This window comes from Scleropages formosus, chromosome 3, assembly GCF_900964775.1.
Source record: "Scleropages formosus chromosome 3, fSclFor1.1, whole genome shotgun sequence".
In the NCBI taxonomy this organism is placed as follows: Eukaryota; Metazoa; Chordata; class Actinopteri; order Osteoglossiformes; family Osteoglossidae; genus Scleropages; species Scleropages formosus.
In genome coordinates, this window is record NC_041808.1 from 22,626,437 (window position 1) to 22,651,406 (window position 24,970).

At 42.9% G+C, this 24,970-nt stretch overlaps 2 protein-coding genes across 5 annotated transcripts; both read right to left on the reverse strand.

Moving 5' to 3' along the window:
- Nucleotides 1-643: 643 nt before the first annotated feature.
- LOC108936720 (feline leukemia virus subgroup C receptor-related protein 2-like) lies at nucleotides 644-15,200 on the reverse strand. Of its 4 annotated transcripts, XM_029250462.1 has the most exons (11): nucleotides 14,047-15,200; nucleotides 11,759-11,900; nucleotides 10,671-10,811; nucleotides 9,937-10,004; nucleotides 8,821-8,924; nucleotides 5,810-5,920; nucleotides 5,326-5,431; nucleotides 3,656-3,767; nucleotides 3,219-3,274; nucleotides 1,834-1,953; nucleotides 813-889 (listed from the first exon to the last, which is right to left on the reverse strand). In XM_029250462.1, exons 1-10 carry the CDS (start codon nucleotides 14,626-14,628, stop codon nucleotides 1,876-1,878), a joined length of 1,500 nt encoding a protein of 499 aa, XP_029106295.1. In that variant the 5' UTR covers nucleotides 14,629-15,200; the 3' UTR covers nucleotides 813-889; nucleotides 1,834-1,875. The 4 variants fall into 4 exon arrangements, with proteins under 4 accessions (XP_029106296.1, XP_029106298.1, XP_029106295.1 ...); XM_029250463.1 differs by lacking the exon at nucleotides 1,834-1,953 and having other exon boundaries at nucleotides 644-889; XM_029250464.1 differs by lacking the exon at nucleotides 3,656-3,767.
- Nucleotides 15,201-16,739: 1,539 nt separating this feature from the next.
- LOC108936660 (basic leucine zipper transcriptional factor ATF-like) lies at nucleotides 16,740-23,157 on the reverse strand. Its single transcript, XM_018756171.1, has 3 exons — nucleotides 23,095-23,157; nucleotides 19,902-20,006; nucleotides 16,740-16,946 (listed from the first exon to the last, which is right to left on the reverse strand). The coding sequence occupies exons 1-3, from the start codon at nucleotides 23,155-23,157 to the stop codon at nucleotides 16,740-16,742; spliced, it is 375 nt and encodes a 124-aa protein (XP_018611687.1).
- Nucleotides 23,158-24,970: the final 1,813 nt, after the last annotated feature.

Below are 24,970 nucleotides of genomic sequence, written 5' to 3' on the forward strand. Positions count from 1 at the left end.
GAAGCGCAGAGTCGTTCCATACCGCTTTCTTTACGTCGATAAAATGCCGCTTCAGGGAAATGCACACGCTTCACGGAAAAAACAGGAGGAAAATCCTGAGATGTGCGGTGGAGGGAAACTACCCTCCTGTCCAGTCAGCTTCCACAGTGACCCCTACACTTTAGATTTGGTGCAATCAAGAATATTCCTAAAGGTGGAGGGGAGACACGCAAGGCATAAGATGGGTTCACTTATGCCGCAGGTGACACAGGAACACACAGTCTATAGAAGACGTGTAAGAAAAATACATGCCCCCCACCTTTGTTTTACCATGAATAACATGCATTGCACTCTGACCTTGGCAATACTGCAGCACCTGTAGTCAAACATGTTTATGCTTTTTAAATGTAAACATCGAGTTCAACATTTTAAAGTGGGAGTCTTTGTACTTCCACTGATGCCAAAATTTGCATGTGAAAGTCAGTTAATGTAGATTCTGTGTGGCAAGCCTGGGGTTCGAGTTCTGCTTGGGGTGCCTTGCGACGGGCTGACGTCCCGTTCTGGGTGCGCCCCCTTCCCTTCGGCCTCGCGCCCCGTGTTGCAGGGTTAGGCTACGGCTTGCTGCGACTCTATGGGGCGAGCGGTCCTTGGCAGTGGATGGATGGATGGATGGATGGATGGATGATCATATGCAAGAGCTTGTCACAGGGTGACATTCTCTGCTGGTGTGCAGGCGATATCGCTCTCCAAGGAAACACATTTCTGTGTGTGTTTCTGGCAAGGAAAGGTGTGCCTGTTTCAGACGCGTGTCTTTTGGCAGCTGCTGACAGTAGTCTCGCGGGTGCTACATGTCAGTCTTATTGAGGACTGTGAGCAGGGAGGCTTCACCCTCCACATGATTTGTCAGCTCCTGCGAATGGAAACACAACACAAGAATTAACACACTGATGCTCCCACAACATTTGCGTGTGTAAGGATAGTCTCTTGCTGCAGTCACAAAGCAAGTAAGGCGTGTTCCATATAGTAGATCTTGTACATAGATGAAGACACACACAATTATATCTCACATGTTTAAAGACAAAAAAAATGCACTCGTGCACATTTGTGTTATTTCATGGGGAAACGCTGTGCTGATAAATGCTGTAAAAAGCATCTGTTCCCATTTGCTTATTTTTGTAAAGACTGGCCTTCAGGAACAAAGAGAGGCTTCAGAATGCCCAGTTAATCCTAGCATTCCAGACAATCCAGAGGCATCCAAAAAGAGACAAGAGGCCTTCAGCGAAGCTGCAACAGGAGAGCTTTATTCTATGGACTCCTATTTTTCTACAGTTATTAGTTTATGGTGTATTATTATATGGATTTTTTTTTATAAGGATCAACAGATCATTCAGTCTACAAACCAATACAAAATAGCATTTATCAGAGAGAGGATGTGCATCATCCTGCAGCCAGCAGTGTGCCACTGAGCGATGTTAGGAAGGCAGCAGCCTCAGCAGCGCTTGTTTTTGATTTTATGCTCTCTGGGGGAAAAATAATAGACGGAAATCACTGTTTGGTGTGAAACTAATTTTATCCTATACAGAGCATTGAAAGAGCTAAGCATATATATATATATATATATAAACAGTATAATATATATTATATATACACAGTGTGTGTATATATAAATAATCTGTCACTGGAGAGGAAAAATACAATGCATAGTATCTACTGCACTAATTAATTTCATGTTGTATGGCGCTGATGGAACCGCAACCTGTTAATGACACAGTTTGAGATCTGCCTTATGAAATTAAAAAAACAGTATTAAAGGAAAGAGAAAAATTATGACTCTTCAGTTCAAGGGTCTCCTACCTTCATCTGCTTTGGTATTAGTGGGGTTAGGGTTGGGGGGGGTCAGTGGGGTACTTGTTGCAGGGGGCTGTTGGGGGCCATGGCCCCGTAGTCCTGGGCCAGTAGCCCAACGCCCACGGCCTGGAACAACAGCCAGGGATTACTCAGAAAGAGGAGTGAAGCTAATGGGTTAGCTGCGCCCGCTGGCTCAAATGGCTCCAAAACCATCCGTCATGATTGGCCTTATTAAAACTGCAGGGGCCTTTTGTTATGATTTGGAAAATGCCAAGAGAAGGAACATTTATTAAAATGCCCTTGGGACAGTAAAGATAAAAAGGAATTTGAACTGCCTCCCAATTAGGCAACATGAGAAAACATGAAGATGCAGATACTTGTCCCAGTCAATTTCCTTATTAGATACTAGTGAGACATTTTCCCAGCATTCTCATAAAACTTAGCTGACAACATAATTTTAGTACAAAAGCTTTCTGTATCACAGAGTTAAAGTATTTAGAACAAGATAATTATATGATTCCTTTTGCATAACTGCAAACTTAACTGGCTGATGAGAAGTGCACCCCCTGCAGTGGGGCAGCAGGAGGGCCACAAACCCCAGATATCTAAGGCTGTCTTGTCTTTATTTCTTACTTTGAGGAAAATGTTCAAATTAAGATGAAAAGTACAGGAAATGCCAGCAGAGACTTAACAAGGAGAAGATGGAGAAGGTGGTTAAAGTCACACTGAAGGAGTGTTGCAGCGCTGATCCGTCCAGCCGCGGTGCAGCACATTTACATACAGAACCCCGAGGTCTCGGTCCCACACAGCCAAGAGCTGGAAAACAGGAGCTGGCTGTGGGAAAGTGGCTGACAGAATGGAAGCATGAATGGATAAACTTGTCAGATACTTTGTGTGTTATTTGTATGTTATTTCATTAGAGGAAACACAGAAAAAGAAAACAATATTTAAATGAAGCCCAGTGCCCTGAATCCAGGTAATCACTGTAACACTGACAAGTGTAGCTCAGATAAGGCCCGTGTGGATTACGACCACTGCCTGGGAACCAAATCTTTCGTACAAACCACGTAAACCATTCAAAGTCAAATCAGACTGTCTGCCAACTAAAATAACTATATTTACAATTATTTCATGGCACAGAGCTTCGAAAGATAATGCACCACAGAACATGCCGAGAAAGTAAAAAGCAAAGAAACTCAGTGCAGCTCTGTGACACCGACGGCAGCACAGAGACGGAAGCTTGTCACAAGTCACTTTGGGAAGCATGACGACACAGCAGCCATAACAAAAAAAACCACATCAACTTTAAAAGCAAAGACTAGCTGCTCCCAATACACACCGCAGAACCTGGCCAGGCCCATCGAACCCACGGCCAAGCGAGGCACACTTACAGCTGAGTTGACTTGCTGGTTTGCCTGCTGCCTACGAAGGTCAGATTTGATGAAACCTGCAGAAACAGGTGAGCGAAGTAACAGGGTGAACTTCATGTCAAACCACGGGAGACGCCCCCAGCGCAACCACTACCTGTCTGATGTTAGAAACTCATTGAAATGGCCTTTTGCCTTAGTCTTTTGTGTCCAGTCCCCCAGTATGGACATGGTCTTTTGGTGAAATGACACAATGTCCACTAGAGGACACTATTACTAAGGGCATTTTCAAGAGCAGTTACTGCATAAAGCAATTGGGTAGACGTGCAGTTTCTGCAATTGCATAAAAGAGGCAGAGCTTCCTGTGAGTGCAAAAGTGAGGTCAGTTGCAGTTTCTATCTCAGCTCAGTGTTCATACTCTGTTGCGTTAGTATGCAGAGATCTCCCTCCAAGAGGTCTACCTGTGATGATGGTGCCTATAAGAAGGAAGACACATAGGAACATGTTTCCAGCCCGTGTGCCGAAGGAGTCGATGATCTTCCCTTGGCTGATGGTGAATAGGATTCCAAACACCTGCGTGTGTATATATTCTAGTTGAAAGGCAGTCCTGGCAGATGTGGCGACGTGCAGTTACACAGATGCATACTGTGTCATATAAAATTATGGATGAGTACAAATTGTTTATCTCCAAGTAAAACAGAGGTACTTGTGGTGGGTGGTGATGCCAAAGCTCTCAAGATAATAACGTCAATCTTTACAACGAAGGGTATTAGTTTCAAGTGTATAGATTGCGTCAAGGATTTGGGTGTATTGTTCGATGGGAAGCTGTCATTTGTATCTCAAGTAAATGCTTTGACTAAGTCGTGCTTCCTTCAGTTAAGAAACACGGCTAAATTGCGGCAGTTCCTATGTAGACAGGATGCTGAGAAACTGGTTCATGCTTTTGTTTCCAGCAGGCTGGATTACTGCAATGTTTTATTGCCGGGTTGTCCGTACCAGACTGTATCCAGGCTACAGTTGGTACAAAATGCTGCTGCGAGAATTGTTTCTACAACTAGGAAGTACGACCATATATAACACCGGCACTTAAATCCTTGCATTGGCTCCCGGTCTCTTATGGAGTTGATTATAAAATCCTACTTTTGACCTATAAGGCAATACATGGCATTGCTCCGGCTTACCTTTGCGAGATCGCCGATTCTTATATCCCAGGACGATATCTACGTTCATTGGATGCAGGTTACCTTAAAGTACCTGTGATCAATAAGACCTCGGTAGGAGGTCGCGCCTTTAGTTATAGAGCACCTAAACTGTGGAATAGTCTACCAGTTAATGTCAGAAATGCCCCGTCTGTTTCTGTTTTCAAGTCCAGACTAAAGACTACATGGTCACTCGGGCATTCCACCTCAAAATGTTAATTCCAACTTGGCTGCGTTTGGTTTTCCCACCGCTATACCAATGCAAATTAAATTTACTTGTTTAAGTTACAAATTACTAACTGCTTTTTCTTGTTGAGCATTGTCTACATAAGACCTGAGGAGGCCGGCCAGCGGTCACAGACGCACCCCCATGTCGACTGAAGATGATGATCAACTTCCACGATGGATGAGAGAACATTGCTGAACTGGGAAATCAAGCTACCATACAGCAACAATCCCATTATTACTTATTTAATCTAGAATGTCCAGGAAGGAAAGGCAGCCACTGGCCCATGGACCCCCAGAGGTTGTTTTCTCCCTCGATTTTCAGTTTAGAGTTTTTGTTCCTTTCCTCTGTGGCTATAAAAGCATTATATTATGATAGTCGGTAGTCAACTGTCTTCTTTGTTTCTTTATCTGATGTATTTGTTTTTCTTGCCTTATGCCTGTGTTAAAGTGCGCTGTAAAAATGAACTGAATTGAATTTGTAGACATACAAACACATCTACAATGTCTTTCTGCATGTGGGGAAGGGAATATCTGTCAAATCACCCATCTAACATTTCCTGAACGTTTGGTTCCCACAGGTGGAGTTTCGCCACCACGGCACCCACCAGGCATGGAACCTAGCCTAGGTGCAGCACTCTCTGTGCATACATCTGACATGGTGATACTCTTGTCCTTGGAGATACATGCATGCATGCAGGTCTCACCTGAGCTGAGCAGTTGAGCAGTCCTGAGGAGGTGCCCTCCGACTCGGGGTACGTCATCTCCACGGCGAACTCAAAGCCCAGTGGCAGGTAGCCGGTCATGAAGAAGCTAGAAACACAGTTCAGCAGTTATGGGGAAGAGTGGGAAGGAAGCCCAGCAATATAAGACAAACACAAATGGCAGAAATATTGAGTTTGTCTAGGCATTTAGTAAACCGATCATATGATAAATCTGCATCCCCACAATTGAGGAAACATTTCAGTGGTAATTTTCAATTCATCTTAGCTGAACATTCATCAGCGTGAACAGAATAAGGTACATGAGGGTTTACTACATTTCCTTTAGAACACAGAAACAAACAATTGCCCTGGAGTTTTGGAGTAACTGAATATTAACAAAAGTGGTCAGAAAGAGACTTCGCTAAAGTCACCCCTCAATGGAGTTTAGCGCCCATCGCAGAGAGCGAACGCCCGTGTCAGTTCTTACCCTAGTATGGCCGCGGTGAGGAACACCACCCAGAGGTGACCCAGGTCCAGGGTGAAGGTGAACACCAGCATCCCCACAAAGGACATGAGGTACACAGCCAGAGTAGTCTGTCTGAAACAGGCCAAAGACGCAGATCATGCCGTGTTCGTTGGAACTGACTTAACCACATTACTGTGTGCACACCCTCCCAAAAATGTCTTACACAGGTGTCCTTGTGGATCTACTGTGAATTCACACCGTAGTTTTCTAGATGTATGCATTTTTTTTCCTGTGGAAGACCACGAACTGAATCCTTCAAAAATCTTGTTTTTCTTTTAGGTCAGATAAACAAAAATAAAGATCAAAACAAAGAAGTAAAATTTCAGCCTAATTCTCAAAAGTTTTACATGTTAGAACTCATTCTTTTAGACTTTCTTTAAATGTTAATTTATATCATTTCTGAAAAAAATGCTTTCTAAACATTTAAAAAATTGTTTTGTTCTGCTGAACTCTGGCAAACTGAGCAAGACTTGTACGAAACAAAAAACGAGGCATTTCAGTCTGATCAACTTCCACATTTCCAAATCAAGAACGAACTGAGAGAATTACTTCCACTTTCTAAACAAACAGTTCTGTAAATGTAAACTGCTCTTTAGCAGCTCCTGGGCTATGGGTTTGGATTTGGGTTCCAATCCAGCTCAGTCTATGTGGAGCCTGTATGTTCTGCTCATGTGCATGTAGATTTCCTCCAGGCGCTCTGGTTTCCTCCTACAGTTCAAAGACATGTGTTTCAGGTGAATTGATGACTAGTGCACTCAGTGCATGTGTGTGCGTATGTTACATTGCTCTGTTTTTTGGTTGGGTACTTCTGGGTAAACACTTGGAAGTAGCTCATCACAGTGTATTTAGTATTGTCTGTGAGCTTAGAAAAAGCTAAATACAAATTAATAACAAGAGCAGCAGGTGGCATAATGGTTAGAGCTGCTGTCTTTCCGCTCAAAAGACCCAGGTTTAAATCCACCTCCTGCTGCAGTTCTCTTGATGAAGGTACTTGCACTGAACTGATCAAGAAAAATTACCCATCTGTATAAATGGGTAAATCAGTGTAAGTGCTGCATCAGCTAAATGAAATAATAAATAATGTAATATTAGTAACGTGCTGATCTGGCTACTGCCTATATGATCTTCCTATAAGAAAGAAAGGAAGTCATATAGAAGTACTTTCAGCAGGAAATAAGGTTTGATTACTGGGGTATGTTTACCTTTTTTGTTATTACTTCACATGCAAAGAAATGTCAAACGAGGGCAAGGGGGCAGGGCAGGCTGTTCTCTATGAGGAGACTTTCTTTTTTAATTCAGCATTTTAAGAGACACTGTATTCTGACACACATCGCTCATTACTTCAGGATCTGCAGCAGATTTTTTTTTTTTTTTTTTTTAAAAATCAACTCATTACTTGCGCCAGCAGGAAAAGTTACAGTTAAGGACATTATCTTGCACCTTTGAGGTCTGCCTGTTTTCATTCATTCCTGGAGTACTTCTGACCAAAAAGTACCCTGAATTACTCTAGTAAAAACACACCGTTGAATAAAGTGGTAAAACATGTTAAGTACCACTGCTATGCTGATGATACCCAGCTCTTCCCCTCCTTTCCACCTGGTGCGTCAGACATCTCCGCACGCATTGCTGCCTGCCTGTCAAACCTCTCTTCATGGATGTCTGATCACCAACTCAACCTCTCCAAACAAGAGATTCTTCACCTCCCAGCTGGTCTGTCCTCCTGTCATGATCTCTTGATCAAACAACTCACTCATTTTGCCTGCCTCCTCGGCTAAGAGTCTGGGAGTGACGATTGACTCGAGTCCATCTTTCTCTCGGCACATCGAAGCCACAACCCGGTCCTGCAGATACATCCTACATAATATCCGCAGGATCCATCCTTACCTCACAACAGACTCTGCTCAACTACTTGTCCAGGCTGTGGTGACATCCTGTCTGGACTACTGCAGCTCTCTCCTGTGTGGCCTTCCCGCTACTGCCATCAAACGTCTGCAGTCGATTCAGAATGCTGCTGCACGAGTTGTGTTTGATTTGCCAAAGCGTTCCCATATATCACCTCTACTCGTTTCTCTGCACTGGCTTCCCATAGCTGCCCAGATCAAATTCAAGACCCTGGTTATTGCCTACAAGAGCATCAATAGAACTACTAGCTATTTACAAGACTTTATCAACCACTACACCCCAACCAGACTCCTTCGCTGGTCTACTTCTGCCTGCTTGGTGGTCCCATGTACGAAAGATAAAGCGCGGAGGTTCTCGGTTCTGGCTCCGTTGTGGTGGAATAACCACCCCCTCTCACTCAGAACTGCTGAAACTCTGTCTACATTCAGGAAGGGTCTGAAAACACCTTTTCCAGACTTACTTTGACCAAGATCTCTCAAGCTCATGCAGTGTAAATGTTGATGCACCATGACTTTATGATCATGCCAGGATAAGCATTTACACAGCCGCCACTCCTGCATTGTATGTAAATGTTTGTGTACCTTAAAAAAAAAAAAAAAAAATTGCAGGAAGGTGTTCAGGATTAGTCTATCCTGCGTTTTATGCACCTACTCGTGCGATGAACGTTGGTGCATAAAGTGGAAAGAAAAACTAAGTTTACTTAAGAATCACATTTGCAACTATGTCTTTTCCTCCTAATGTAATGCACGAATTGTATTTTCTCTGAGATGTACGGCGCTTTGGAGAAAAGTGTCTGCCAAATGGATAAATGTAAGTTATTTGAGGGAGAAATGTGGCATTAATGAATAAACACAAAATGTACTGCAGTTGCCTACTTAGCAGGCAGTGCCAATATGCTGAAAGCACCGTGATGTTGTTTATGCAACGCTGTTATCCAAGTCACTTCAGGATTAATTGAGGGTATAAATTAAGCACGCTTCCACGTCTGCTCTTGATGATGTGCGAGTTTGTATATTATACACATATTATATGGGATAAAAGTAGTGTGTGGCACATTAGAGACATCTCACTTGTAGGTCTTTGTTCTGTCCAGCCAGATGCCGGAGAGGAGAGAGCCGAACATCCCGGCGATGACGATGGTCAGGCCGATCCTACCGGCGTTCAGCTCCTGTCCCTGCAGAACAGATGAGACATCGCATGAAAGCCCAGCCTGGTGAAGCAGGTAAAGACCTACAGTGGTGAAGGTATTGATCTAAAAATTACACGCTGAACTGCTCATAGTTTAATTACTGTCAGTATTTTGTTGGAGAGCCTCTGCTTTTGTTCAGATTGACTTACATTCCCACCCTTTCACAGAGATGCTGTTTTTACTAAATCAGTTCCAAAGAGAAACCGTAAGCTGCCTCCTTGGATCAGGAAGTAAATGTCCTTCACAGCTACACCTCCTGCTGGCCGACAGCATGCGGGGGTACAGGGTAGAGGCAGAATGCGGAGGTTAGCCAGAGGTGACGTTCTCGTACTTTGGGTACACGTACCGTGCTCTGCCATAGAGTGTCACTTTTTCCACGCTCGTTTCTTTAAAGATTCACTGATCTTCACACAACTTAAATTTCTACTCATCTAAACTTGCCTAGCTACTGAGGCTCTGGGTAGTCTTCTAGTCTTTATCTAACCTTGTCAAGTCCTTATCAAGCCTTGACATAGTTACTCATATTCAATTGGTTAAGTTAAAGAAAGTACAAATTGTAAGCATTTTCCTACTAATGAAGGAGAATGAAACAGTGAATTGAATTTACTGTAGCTGTAATTTTCATATTTTTTCTGTGTATCTGTTTTAAGCATAATTGCTTTTCCTTCTGCATTCTTCGTATATTTCTTCAGATTTTTTTTTCTGAGAGGCAGCAAATTTTCATAAGGCTACACATCAATAAGCAGCCCCATAAAGGGGGCAGTTTTTCCAAGGCAACGTAATACAGAAGAAGGGCCTTTTCTTTGTGGTGACCTTGCAGCCGAAGGAAAAAAAACATCCTTCACTTATGCACGTTGGTTTTATGCCTAATTTATGAATCGGACAAGTAAGAAACTGAAGTTGAAGAATGATCGCCCACTCACTCTCTGCCGGATAGTTTTCCCCAAAAACCCTGTGCACAGTTTAGCTGAGGAAGCAGTTAAGAACAGGGACTCACAGGGTAATGTTCAATGATCATTCTGTTCAGCATTGTGCCAACGGCGTAGAAACAACCCACGTTCAGTCCTGCAAGAAAGTCGGGTCACTCAGAACAGCCGCACGCAAGGCGAAGAGATAAAACCTTTATCATTACAAAAGGTCTTCTGCGTGTTACTGAAACACACCATTAAATTAAAGAGCAATAATTAGGTCACACTGTTCAACCTTCCTAAACTTCAGATAGGTTCCTATATTTTTCCACAATACAAATAGTTCTATAATGACTTTAGAGCAACTTCAATGATGATTAAACATTTTAAAATAAATAAAAATTGTAAAAGCATGGAATATATTTGTGTTATGCAAGATTATAAAAGGCATATAGAGTACATTCAGAATACTTAAAAAACCAGTCTGTTAATGTCAAAAAAAAAAAGAATAGTCTGTTTATAATATTCTGGTCTAATTGAAACTTTTTCTCTGCACTATCAGTTCTTTTTAGATAACATACAGTGTAATCTTTAACCTTTGAATAGTTTTGGCTGATCTGTGACACAGACACGCAGACTGTAGCCATTATCACTTCATTTGACCTTTGGTATACATATGTGACATCGTAGTGCTTACTCAGAAATAAGCATCATCTTGTATTGTGTTAGCAGTGACTGCTCTGACTTGTGTTTCAACAGCCCTACAGTAGGAATCTCCACAGCTTGACACAGATGTTACAGAAGCAGACAGCATGTGACCCACCGTAGGTGACGATGAGGAGGACAAAGGGCCTGTTGTGCAGCAGGCGCAGGATCGAAGCCGTATAGGAGTACTGCTCGGGGCACAGAGAGCGAGCCGCTGCCTGCGCTTGCGTAGGGGGGGTGGCGGGCTGCTCCTCAAAAACTGCGAAACAGTAGATCTTTATGACAAGAAGAGGACCGGCATGACAAACATCTCCAGGGATATTGCTGTGGTAAAGCAGACATGCTGCAGACGTGCTTTACCACCGGTACCGACTCAAACATGTACCCAGCAGCAACGTGGCCTATAATGCATCCAAACTCGACTCGTTCTCTTTACATCCTTGGCAACACGCACACTCCTGAACAGAGGTGTAGAGGCCTCACAAGCTGTTCAGGCCGAGCACAGACTGAAGGAGTTCCTTTTGTGAATAGCTGGGGAGGAGAGAACAAGCATCGCGTCTTTACGCTTCCTGCGCGGAACATTCTAGAAGCCCTTATGTGACCAACCACAACGCCGGTCTTCCCTTGTCACGATGATGACCCAAGCAAGGTTGTACCACAGGCGAAACAGTAAGTAGATTTCATTTTGATACAGATGCAAAGCTGGCATTTTTACAGTTCCTAAAGCCTTGGGAAGAAATTTTTTTGGGCAAAGATATACCTTTTTTAAAGTTAAAACGCAACACACGCCCTACACCTAAGCTACACTAGAAAATGATGGGAAGTCTCATGAGGGTGTAGCCCTGTTGCGCTGCTGTCTCTCTCTGTCTTTTGCCCCTGGGCTCCTTCCAAAGTAATATCAGCGGAGGGCAGCGACAGTGAGAGCTGCTGAGAACTGAGATCGACACACATGGTGCGTCCAGGTCCCGCCACACGTGAGCATTCTCTGAATTAAGATGAACTGCCTTTAACTGAGCCACTCCTATGTCCACAAGGCAGCTGGTCTGAGGTCGCAAGAGGAACAGGTAAAGGGAAAGGCTTGAAGGGACAGGTTCAACTGACTGCGCTGCATTTAAACTATTCACTTTATTATTCATGTCCCTTTGTAAGTGAAATACCACAAGCACACAAAGCTGAAAAGCTGATGTGGGCCAGGCAAGTTCTTACCAGTCACCACCAGGATGAAGAGGAAAGTAGCCACGCCAGCAGTCATGTAGAACATGATGCTGATATGGTAAGCAAGCTGGTCCATGTCGTCTATGTTGGGCACAAGCATGGGGGGCACCAGGAAGCCGATGGCAATGCCAAGCTGTGGGGAGACGGGGTCAGAACGTACGAGCGACGCAGGAAATCTCACGGCGATCTGTCACATAAACATGGCTTTGATTTATACACTCTTGCATTAAAAAAAAGCAGTTATGTTATCTGCAACGGCTTGAGCATCTTCAGAAATAATCAGTCATTTACTATATTTTACTGAGAAAACCAGAATTGTACACAAAGATTATGACTGGAGACTAGATGCTCAACATGAAAACAAGGCACATTGCAATTTCCAGTTTCAAATCTGAAGAAAAGATACGGCCTTCCTGCAAGCAGTGACATTTGGCAACCGTGAGGCAAGTGCTCAAGACTATTAAAAAAAAAAAAAAAAAAATTTAAATAAATAAATATACAGATCTCCTGCTCATTCAAATGTCACATGTGGCCATTTTTGAATGTCTCTGGACTGTCCACCCATATCAGCACCATGAATATCTTTTCACTGAACTCTGGACTGAAGATTATAGATTTTTGCCAGTCTAATCAGTCCTGTGTGTTTATGAAAGTGCCCTTAAGTCTGTTATGTCAAAGTCAGGTGACACAGACAAGACGGCATGATCCTGTTTTCTTTAATCATTCTACGTACTTCACAATTTTCACACTCAGAAGCCAGTGTTTACTAAATTTGTGAGATATTGCTGCCTAAACTGTTAAAAGTATAAAGGATTGAAGACATTTACAATGAATCCTTACGTTAAGTATCCATATGAGTAAAATAATGTATACTGCTCTAAAGGAGAGGCCACAAAAACTACCTGGGAAGGAAACAGGTGCTGAACCCTGCTGCTTCTACGTCAAAGGTAATAATGACCAGGACTGTCAAAGGTCCAAGTCCCTGCGAGAGTCCTTCTCTTGTACATTTGAGAAGGCATTTAGACTTGCCTCAGCAAAAAATCATTTGTAAAAACAAAAGTGTAAGCAAATTTGGATGAGAGTTCCTCTAAAGCCAAAAAAAGTGTGAAATCTATGTGAAAAAGGGGAATACGGCTTAACATATGAAGAGGAACAAATTTCGTATCGCCAGGGACAATATCTGTTAATGATATGCTGGGTCTGAGAAATAAGATAACCTTTCTGAATGTAAAGATTTACAACAAAAAAAAAATCCTCATTTGCTCGTTGTTTCCCTGCAAAAGGTGACACAGTACCGTACAAGCAAGTATCAAAGCAAGGAAAAGCATTAGTGGAGAACTAGGCGAGTAGGTCCTCTGTTGCTGAAAACGAATCTTCCTGTAACAAGGATATTAAAGTAAACTAGAAGCAGGTGTGTTTGAAATAATTTATACAACGGAAAAAAAACTGGGCAAGCGTACGGCCATGGCGCACACCATAAGCCACAATTCATGACCATCATAAAGAAGTTCATATACAACTTCACACACATACACGATCATCTGAAACCACTTGTCCCATACAGGGGAGCCAGAGCCCAACCCAGCAACGCAGGGCGCGAGGTTGGAGGGGGAGGGGACACACCCGGGACGGGACGCCAGTCCGTCGCAGGGCACCCCAAGCGGGACTCGAACCCCAGACCCACCGGAGAGCAGGACCTGGTCAAACCCACTGTGCCACCGCACCCCCCCATCATATACAACTTCCCTTTCAAAATAACATTCCTGGGCCCAGGACAAAATCGGCATTTGAGTTTCATGCCCACATTGGCAGGAGCACCTAACAAATGCCACATCAGGAAACCAACATACTGACATAGCCACCGACACATGGTTTTTATAAGAAAAATATATCATGATTTTCCCACTACCAGTAGAACAGCAATCAATAATGTGATTCGGTTTTGATTAGGTGCATGTAGTTGACACTCTCAGTGTGGTGTACAAACTTAGGGCTCCGGAGAAAAATGAACAAATGCTGATACAGCTGAATCTGAAAAATGCCTCTGAGTCCGAGTCTGATGAGAACGGGCAACCCTCGCCTCGCCGTGCCAAAGCATCACTCTTACTAAGAGTGTTCAAATCCCTCCTCATCATCCCGCCCGGGCCATGCCTACCGCTTCGCTTGTTGTTCACCCAGTTAATCGGATTCAGACCCAACTCAACTGCTCGTGAGAGGCAAAACAGGAAGAAGAAAGAGAGGAGAGGAGATAAATGACTTGATTATATGAGGAACTTCACCTGGTTTCCAAAGACCCCGATGGAGCAGGCGGTGGAGACCTCGTGCGAGCCGAACCACACGGAGGCGATGCGGGACGGCATTCCCAGAATGAACACCTGAGCGAGCGAGCAGGTGAACTGGCCGAGCGCCGTGACCCAGAAGAGGTCGGGTCTCACGCTGGACACCTTGATCCACGTACCGGTGCAGTTGAGCGCGGCCGCCAGCAGCGCGACCACCCGCAGCCCCTGCTTGTCCAGCAGCCACGTGACTGGAAATATGCAGGGGATGTAAGTCAACATGTAGATCATGGACATCCAGTCAATGGCGAAAGAGTCCACTCCGTAGAACTTCATGAAGATGTTGTTAATTATGCCGTACTGAATCCATTGGAAGGAGTTGCACAGGGAGTAAGAGCTGAAGAGTAGCACGATGAGCCATCGGCGCCGATAGAGGCGGGTGGCCGCTTCCGCGCGGCTCGTCCCCGCTGCCGCCGCCGCCGCCGCCGCCGGTCCCCCGCCGCCGGCTTCGGCCTCACGGTCGCGCTGCTCCTCATCGTCCTCCTTCATTTCGCCGTCCGCCACAGCGCCGTTCTCGGCGGGCATAATAATAACTCTACTGCTGCGGGACGAGCGGAGCGGGCGATGTCCTCCGGAGCACGAAGAAGGGGCTCGAGCGGCGCGCCGGAATGTATGAAATCATTAATCAGCGGAGTTACTCGGACTCCGCTTCACACAGACACATGATCTTCTCTCATTCACCAGCGAACAAAGTTATTATTTCCGAAGCTTTTCCAAAGCAATCCTCTTCTGGCACAAACCGTGGCAGCTAATGCATTTACATACGTAAACTGTCACAGAAATCTAAACAAAAACGCCACACGCGCGCGCACACACAGTCAACAGTGACATGACTGATCACATCATTGCCAAATTCAACTTCTCCAGGAAGTTAAAACTATGCTAACGAGATGCCAGATTACAACTCAGTGTTTCTCAAAGTCGAAACTGTTATTTCAGGTGCTCGGAAAATATCAGTAGGAAAAACAGACATTTTTTCGCCCTGTTAAAAAACAAAATTTAAGCGTAACTTTACGTGCCGTGAAAGATCTCAGCAGAGCACGCGCCCTCGCCGCTGTCAGCGCCGCCGGTTTCCTGTGGCCACGTGGTGCGGGAACGAAAACTCCGCCTCGTGAACTTTGACCTGCGCGCGTCGGCGGTGCCTTATGAGGAAACCGTTGTGCTTCGCCCTGCTGTCTGCACTGTCTGTACTGTACTGTGTAACACGTGTAGAACTCGTGTACTGCTGCACTCACGGGGGGGGGTAATTCTCCACTTTGCCTTCGATGAAACCTAAAATACCGCCATAAGGTGTCTTTTCTCGTGGAAATTACCTATTTTCTAACACCTGTTTCAAAAAACAATTCTTTCTTTTTGTATGACTGTGCGTCCGCCCCTCTGTGCCCCACCTCGAGCTGGACGAATAAAATCGCGCATGACATGATAATCGTGCAGGAGCTATATTCACCTTGTTTAATCAATGGAGGACCGGAATAATGGGTTTAGGAGCACTACCGTACTACTCTTTAAGGAACAGAGACCCGAATGTATGAGCTGCGGCTGAAAACAGCATAATAAAAGTCTTAACATCGTCTTTTAAATTTATTCTAGCTTTATTTGAGGTGTTAACAGAAGCTAACTCGTAAATAAATCGAGGCCTTAAGCTAAGATTTTACTGATTGTGGCGCAGTGATTGGATTTACGCACGATTCGATTTATGAACACAGACTCCGTTCCTAAGTGGAGATCAAAGTCCATACTACCAATAGAAGTCTCTTCCAGCACCACATTTCAAAGGAGTGCCTATGCTGTGTCCATTAATAATGGATCGAATCATTTCAATTATATGACTGAGCGAACCTTAAGAGCAAATGCATATTAATTGAAATAACAATTAATCGATAATGTGTTTTCAACAGTCTATTAGCCAAAAAGTACAGACTCATTTACCAAGTTCTCATCAAATACTTAGGGTTTAACCACATTTGAATGGTGTCATTCATTCAATGAAGAAGTCAGTCAAGGTGGATTTCTGTCAGTTTAACCAAAAACCTGTAGGCCCTACCTGATGGGATCAAAATTGCGCACCACTGCTGTAAAAGATGTCTGTACTTTATTTTTTTCTGTAATCTGTACTTCAATGGAGCAATAGTTTAAAACAAATATTCTGTGTACTAATATATGCACATTTTCACAAGATGCAAAGCAACTGCTTTGCTTAATTTTTACTTAATATTCATATTTTGTACAGTGTCTTTGTTTTCGCTTTTGGCTTCTGACCACGGCATGCAAAAACGAGTCTTTCAAGCATCAGTAATTATTCATTTAATAAGTTCATTAAATGTATTTCCAGTATGGTAGCAGTAAAATGTGGGGAAGCAAATGATCTAAGTTCATCACTAGCCTGTCTATATAATTATTAACAATTCAGAATCTCCAGTTACTAAGAACAGCAAGTCCTCAGTGGGGAGGAGACTGGTGTACCCAAGTAAAACCCCTGTCAACAATGAGGTAACATGCAGATCTGGGTCATATTAGAACCCACGGCCCGGTTCCCTCTGAGACACAATGTCATCTACGTACAAATCACCATTTGTGAATGTGGTAATCCCCGTTAAGTCTTGGTGAGAGAATGGTGCTGTAAAGCCTGCTTGTCCTTAAAGGTGGTAGAAGGATGGAGTGACAAGTGCTAGACAGAGTCCCCTGTGATGGGATGAGTGGTGGTTGATCAAATAAGGACGATCCACAGCGGAGCACAGGGCTTCGTGGTGGCTCAGCACCATTGACAAGTACTTGACCTCCTCTGTAAGCTGCATCACCTCCCTCCGGAGAGCAGCGTTCTCCCTCTCCAGCTTCTCGCTCTCCTGAAATGACATGTCCTCAGTGAGTTTAGCCAGGAGATCAACCTATGTGTAATGTCCAGGATCACAGTCATACTTTTCAACAAGTTATACAAGTCCTGCATTATACTTTATTGCATTAGGGTGCCGCACACACTTTTACCTAAAAAATGAACTCACTTTTGTGTGTTCTAGTGCTTTGTGATGCATGTACATGTAAGTAGTTTTTAAATTCAAGAAAAAGGAATCAGTTTTGTTTCAGTTATTAGAGAAATAAGTTTTTTGATTAGTTATGATCATGCCTACTTATTTCTCCACTTTTACACAGATACTGTATCTCTGCTACACAAACACTCCATATATCAAACTTGACCCTCAGCAATTCAGAGCAGCCTTAGATAAGCATCCATAGCTCACTTGTAGAGGTACATAAACAAACTATGCAATCTCATAGCACTGTGCTCAGTAAACAGGAACAATGGAGTGCAAACTTTATTATAATAGGGTTAGATATCTGAATGAAAATATGTATGTACAACACTTAAAAAACAATGTTTCATATGGCAAGGGGGTGCGGAGGCGCAGTGGGTTGGACCACAGTCCTCCTCTCCAGTGGGTCTGGGGTTCGAGTCCTACTTGGGGTGCCTTGCGACGGACTGGCGTCCCGTCCTAGGTGTGTCCCTTCAGCCTTACGCCCTGAGTTGCTGGGTTAGGCTCCAGTTCCCCGTGACCCCGTATGGGACAAGCGGTTCTGAAAATGTGTGTGTGTGTGTGTTTCATATGGAGAAATAACTCAACCATATAGGTTGCTTTATTCTGTACTGAGTGTTTAACTGAATATTTCAGGATAAGCAAATGTTATGTAGTTACTCCATAATTAACTTAGCCTTTAATGTACAAATTAAAAATGAAGGATTATTATTATTATTATTATTATTATTATTATTATTATTATTATTATTTTACAATATTAATTTTGCCCATCTAAAGTCTTTCACAACTCAACCATTTACCCTTCTTAGAGGAGAAGCAGCATAATCAATTCCCTCAGTAAGTGGTAGATTACAGTAATCCAATGTGTCTCCTGAACATTTCAACATGAGGGAAAGTACGACTTTTTGGTCATAAAAGTTTTCGATGAAACTGAAACCAGCAAAGAAGCGTGAGCATTGACAGTCAGTCTTCATTCAGTGTTTAGACTTGATGTAGCAGCTGTTCCTTGTTGGAGCTTTTTGCTTCTCCTCAGATCCCGTAGATGTTTGCTGCAAGGTTATCGGGTGACCAGCAGTGACTCTCACATTGAGATCAAACTTTCAGTCACTGTGGAAAGATTTCTGTTGATGGGGAAATCCCAGACAGCATTTGAGCTGCTTTCTTCCACTCATGTACCAGCTCAACTTTCACGTGAGTTTTTAAATATTTAAATTACACGTTTATCAAGATAAGTGCCATATGACACCACCCATATTTGGAAATTAATTTAAAAAGGAAAGAAAATATTTGTTAAAATTAGATATACCGATAATTCAACCATTATTGCTCTGCTGTGTTGGAATGTTTAAAAAAGATAGGAAACCATGTAACTTGCTGAATGATGGTGTCTCTGGAAATTTGGTACAATTGGGGTGCTTCCCCTTAGCTTGTCAGCTGTGAAGGACAGTAAGCTCAGTGCCAATTACAGGGCAGCACTCTTGTCTCCCTTTGACTCTACATCCACTGTGTTGTATAGAAGACTTCTTCATGCTAACATAAGTAATGACCATTGGAATAGCTAAAACCCCAAGTCTGTAATTGTTTTATGTTTAAGATGTGCACCTATGATAGTCTTTTGCTAACACAGAAAATTTCTGAAATACATAGTTCATGTTCTCAGCATTATAACGAGAGATCACGTTTTAATTTTTTTACTTGTTAACACTTCAGCCGAAAGCTGTAGAGGTGAATAAGAGCGAAACCCTTGGCCTGTGTGTCAACCTGCCTTGCGGAAGCGATGGTTGAAAGAGGCTGAACGTTGCTGTGCAGTTTCACATGCACTTATTTACTGTAACCTTAGGAGCTGAAACCAAGCCTTTGTATTTGAATGTACTCTTGTATGTAGTTTGCTGAACAGTGTATTTGAACTAAAACTGGTTCTTAGAACGTCCACAACCTGTCACGAACACGCTCGCACCTCAACCAGCAGCACCAGACTCCAGTTAAGCACCTGATTTCAGTTGAAACACTTGGCTATAAAAACCACCGCTCTACCATGTTCCAGTTGTGGAATCTCTTTGCGACAGCTGTCCCTCCTGTGATCAGGGCTCTTCCACAGAGCCCTATCTGCTCTCCACCCGTCCACCTCCCTCCTCGTTCCCTTGCCCGTCTCCTTGTCCCTTTTCCACTCTACTACAGCATCGGGCCTCGCAACGTCCTCATCGACCACGTCCTCGGATTCTCCCCACGTACAACGTCTGCGCCTTGGATTCGCCACGCCTATCCCTGACTACGAGTACTGCCTTGTCCCAAGACCCTTCGCAGCAAACGATCCCACGATTGGGTCCACACCCGGGTCCTCGGTCTGCACGAAGTGACACAACCAGTATAAGGCTGGGTCCATACATTCGGTGATGCTGACAAATAGGGTAGTTTTACATATTATTGTGCTTTGTTGTTAAAATCATCTGTAAACCAGAAGTATGTTTCAAGATTGCAAAATGGAAGAATCCAGATGTATGTTACCACACTTCTTTAAACATACAACCTATGCTTGATCGCAGTACTGTCACAAATAATTTTATGTACTTGTTCCAAATATGCATGCATCTAGCCAGAGGAAGTAACTTCAGGGATTTCAGTATAAGAAATTTAATCAGTCGAAAATATGAGACTTAGCTTTGCTGCAAATAAGTGTACAGGCAAGCACCTATGCAGGATGAGAGATGTAGACCCCATGCTGCCATACTGCCCATGATGGTATCACAAGCAAAGTGAAGGGCTCACCATGTGCAGGATATCTGTCTTCTGTATCTGTTTCATCCTGCTTCTCTGGGCTGCAGCACGGTTCTTCTCCCTTCTCATAACCTTCTTTGCATCATCCAAGGGGTCCTGAGGAACGGGTCAGGAGCCAGTGGTCAAATCATACAGCGCAAATTTAGAGAATGTGTCTGTAAACCGGAATACAAAGGCTCATATAAATGTCTATGTAAAAGCAGGGAAACTAAACTGCTGGGGTCAATAAGTACAGTATTTACTGATGGCTATTTCCAACTTCTGAAGTGCTGCAAGTGTCGCTGACAGTAAGCCTGTATAATAACTTGAGCGCAAGCTATGCTTCAGACAATTTGTTTCAAGGAATGAATTCAAATTCTAGCAAGAGGACTTTAACCAGGACCACATCTGAATAATGATGTCATAAGGAATAGACAATAGGCTTCATTTTATAAAATTTTCATTAGATTTCAATAATGTGAATTATAAGCAAATTGATTCCATCTCAAAGTACAGGTGCAACTATCACATTTGAAAATATGTGACAAAGAATAGTTATGTACAGAGTCTGAAATTGCTGTATGGGTAAGCTCATTTTACACTCACTTTCAGTAACTGCTTGTCCAGTGCAAGGTCATGATCGTTAGGAGTCTATCTTGGAAGCACATAGTGCTAAGCTAGTCAGGGCAGAGCCTGGATGGGATACTAGTCCCACACAAGGTGATCTCACACACACTGCAGGCATTTCAGTCACTGAGTTCATTTGGTTTTTGAACTGGGAGAGGAAACCCATGCAAACACAGGGACAACATACAAACTCCGCACAGACAGAGCTGGATTCACACCCACGTCTGAAGCCACAGTCCAGACACGGCGAGGCACACATACATGCAGTCACACAGTCACACACTACAGACAATTTAGAATCACCAGTTCACACAAAACACATATCTTTGGACTGTGGGAGGAAACCAGAGCACACGGGAAATACCCACACAAGCGCAGGGAGACCATGCAAACACCACACATACCGAGCTGGAGTTGGTCCACATGGCCCATGTCTTAAATTTGGGCAAAAGATCAAATTATATATCTTCAGGGAAGACACATGAAACAACTTAAATTTTACTTTTTTTACTGTCAGCAGAAGGTTGTTCCTTTAAGTGGAACCATAGAGGACGTGATTAAACAATGTACTGCATACACGACATATAACATCTGAGTGTAACCAAGCCAGTGACAGCAAGTGAATGTTGTTAAATTTCAGTGCTACATTGTATGTACTTATTTCATGGTGCTGTGCTATTATGTTGTGTGTTTGGTGACAAGCTCCTTACTACAGTCCAGAAAATTAGACTGATTTAAAATAAACCAAAACATGAACTGGTAATTTTTTTTAAAATGCATTATAATTTACAGATGCAAGCAATCATCTCAAGAGTTTGTAAGTTGCTATTGACATGACAGGTACATTATGAGCAAGGAGCTGGAAAAGAACTTGTGTTTCCTCACTTCGAGACATAGTCCATTGTCTTATGATTGAAAATTATACAGCTAGTCATAAACAGTTTTGTTTAGACAAGCAGAATAATAACTGGAACAGTAAGTAGGCTCAAGACTGATATATTCCTCCTCCATTTTTTATTTATATTTCATATTGAGTATTGAAATCTTTTCTACTCTCCTCCTCTGTCCTGATCATCCACCCCTCTTTTTGCTTTGTTTTATTTTTCTCTTTGTTATGAAAGGGGGGAATGTGTTAGCAAATCTCCTCTTGGCAGTTGTCATGTTTTTAACCTTATTTCCAGTTGTTAGAGCTGGACCCAAAAAGTCTCAGGTTCAAATCCCACCTCCAGCTATAATACCCTTGGGCAAGGTACTTACCTTAAAGTTACCCACCTAAAATGAGTAAATAATTGTGAGCAGCTTAACATTATAGGCTGCTTTGGAGGAAGCTGTCAGACAAATGCATTTTTCTGAACAGAAATAGAATTTTCAAGAAAACATCAAATCCATACATTCAAAAGTTTTTCTAGTGAGACCCCAGACACCTGTAAGCGATATCTTTGTTACTAAATGTAAATCTGAAGAAAGAGACCAGTGCTTCTTTTTTCATCTGACTAGTCCCTTTGTACAGCAGGACCCCTGGCTGCCCTCATGTTCCGTGCTGGAAAAAATATTCCACTATTTTGTAAACCACTGCGGCGTCTATGACCATGATCTCACCAGATAATTTCTTCAAGCTCAGTGAAAGTGGCACCCTGAATCTGGCTTCTCAAGGGGAAGGATATGGTGATTTTGCATCACTTCAAAGATGAATTCATAATGATCTGCGGACCCTTTGGACCCTCTGTGAGTTTCAGTCACTTCTGCATACGAAATATCAGCTGGTACAAAAGACAGTTGTGTCATTTTCATAATTTCTCATTCTGATGGCCGTACAATTTTTTGTCATTATCCTCACCATCTGAATAATTTAATTTTTTCCTCCTATTCATACTGTATATGGCACTTAATGTTAGCTGATTTCACAGCTGCTCATTACAGAGGCAGCGAATTGGAGTGAAAAATAGGTGTTGGTATTATGCACTCCATCTTAATGTCAGTTTGTTGAACAATAGCACCCAGTCTCTCCATGTTTGTACCTTTTCTAGCCCAAGATGGAGATAGAAGTTATGACTCATGAGCCATGATGCTACCTGTCTGTAACTGCTCACAAAGTGACCATCACTCATATGTTGTTCTCTTTTGAAAAGCTGGCTTCTAGGAGCGTTCTGTATCTGCAGGTCTTACAAGTTTGGCTGTAGCTTAACACCCATCTCATTTTTGCCAGCTTTAGCCACCCATCCCACCTCACCTGAGTGTATACACAACTTATGATTTTGGGTTCTCATTTTGATCAGTACAAAAGAGCAAACCACAAAACCCGACTGCCACGGAAGCATCTCACATGAACGTGTGGGGGACTCACCGAAGAGCACAAAGTCTCCAATGTGCGCAACCCGAGAGTACCGTACACTGAGCAGAGAACAGTTTACACACCGCAGAAAATGGGAGGATTTCTACAAGAATACATAATCGAGAAAAGTTAGTCAATTATTCTGCAGTATGTCAAGCTGGTAATGAGGAAGTCTTTTACACTCCACATATCTAAAACAGGTGAAAACTGGCAAAAAGTAGCATCTTGCAAAAGGAGCATTTTTACCTGTTTGCCACCCAGGGAAGGGGGTTTGCTGTAAGTTGTGTTGTTGTCTGAATCTTGTGCCATAGCAGACTGTATCGCATGAAGGACCTTGGCTCACTCTACTTCTGCTTTCTTTGCCTCTGTGAGCATGTGCATGCACTGAGAAAAACTTCGTTATGTCCCTGATGAGTTATTACTTTCATGCTAACCCTCTCTCTTTTTTTTTTTCTCTCATTCGATTTTAGTAAGCATCTGTTTAGTCAGAAAGGCCTGAAATGGGCTTTGGTAAAACCACATTCAGTGACATCAGGTTGCAAGTTGAAAGTATGTGTTTTTTTCTATGTCAGAAATCATGAAATATTTCTGACATCCTCAAGCAGCATTACGGAGAGGCTTTGTCCTTCAATATGCCATTAGATTTTTATGCTATGCGCTGTATCACAGAGAAGGTTGCTTAAATTATTGGGTCTGCCTCAATAATGCTGCTGACTTGGTACCCAAATGCTGACAGAGGCAAGCAAGAATGAGAGAATGATAGACTGCCGTGAGCCTGCCATGATGTTTAAGCACTGCCCCAGCAGTGAATTAGGTGCAATGTTTTACTGCAGATCCAGACGGAATGAAGGACTGGTGAAGAAGAGATTAACAGTTACCAGTGTGACAAATGTGTAATTCAATAGAGTGCACATAACACCCTCCAGGTATCAAAGAATCCTCAACATGATGAAGAGGACAGTGAAGGTTTTACTACTTCTGCTCCTCACAATGGGAGTAACAGTGAGTAGCCATCCACAGTCAGAGTGGTTAACCAGTTGGAACAGCTCCTTAAACAACAGTTTCACAAACCCAGTGCCATAATCTGGACCCAAGGCAACAAAAGTGACCTCTTTTTTTCCCTTGTGTTGTTAACCATTCCATGAGGGCTCTCTGTTTGAATGATGGCCTTTGTTTCAAGTGCCAGTGTCTTCGGCACAATAGTGCAGATTACACACATAAGCCTGTGAGTAAAAGAACAATTATAAGTTATAGTCTCTGAAGCAAGAATAGGGTACATGTCCCAAAATAAGCATAGGCCTTCAAACTAGCTCTACTGTTGGGGGGGGGGGGGGGGGGGGTAAGTGCTGCAAGACATGTGTATCCTCTTGACCATAAGTTAGAATCTTCCTACCAAGAGAAGTGCAATGACAACCCAAGTGTAATCAATTAATGAACATACAGGATAGCAGTTAATGAGGACTTCTTTCATGCTCCTGTAACTTCACGGTTCTATACAACAAAAAGGTATTGATAGTGGCTTAATGGCTTGTACCCTTGGGGAGTCTACCAAACAAAAGCTGTGTGAAAGGGGTATCATTGCTCAATTATCAAGAAGGGCCACTTAAAGTACTCATTAGCTATGAAGGAAAGCAAGTTAAACCAAACTAAATATGATCTTACCAATGAAATCTTGAAATGCAAAAAGCTAGTGCCAATCTAAACTTTCCCAGACAAGTGAATGAAACCATCATTGGGACAAATGTTCTTAAGCATGTTATCCACTAATTGAAAAAAACAAAAAGTTACACGGAGACCATCTCCAGACAGATGTAAATGTCTCTGGAGAGTCAAGTTGCCTTTTTAAAGATACTAGCCAATGTTGATGGTTGGAATGGAAGCGAAGTTCCTGGCTGGGTCCCCACAAAAGTGATTAATCTCCAGGAATATGTTGTGACATTTAAGTGCAGTGCTAAGTTAGTGGTTGTTAACCTATGCATTTCCCTAGAAGATCTCAAGCAAGATGGCAACAACTTGAGTCATTGTGACCTGAGAGTGATGATTTTCCAGAATGTAATTGGATCTGTACTGAGTGACTATAAATCTAGCCATACTGAGAACCTGGAAGAAATGAGATTATCAG

Bases quoted from the DNA above. Each gene is read 5' to 3' on its own strand.
- LOC108936720 (XM_029250462.1), bottom strand. From the start codon at position 14,628: ATGCCCGCCGAGAACGGCGCTGTGGCGGACGGCGAAATGAAGGAGGAC. The intron at 10,005-10,670 runs GTGGGTCACATG...ACTTTCTTGCAG, and splicing joins CCTCCTCATCGTCACCTACG to GACTGAACGTGGGTTGTTTC. The intron at 8,925-9,936 runs GTGAGTCCCTGT...TCTGTTCTGCAG, and splicing joins TGATCATTGAACATTACCCT to GGACAGGAGCTGAACGCCGG.
- LOC108936660 (XM_018756171.1), bottom strand. From the start codon at position 23,157: ATGGCACAAGATTCAGACAACAACACAACTTACAGCAAACCCCCTTCC. The intron at 20,007-23,094 runs GTAAAAATGCTC...CCCGTTCCTCAG, and splicing joins CTTCCCTGGGTGGCAAACAG to GACCCCTTGGATGATGCAAA. The intron at 16,947-19,901 runs GTGAGCCCTTCA...ATGTCATTTCAG, and splicing joins AGACAGATATCCTGCACATG to GAGAGCGAGAAGCTGGAGAG.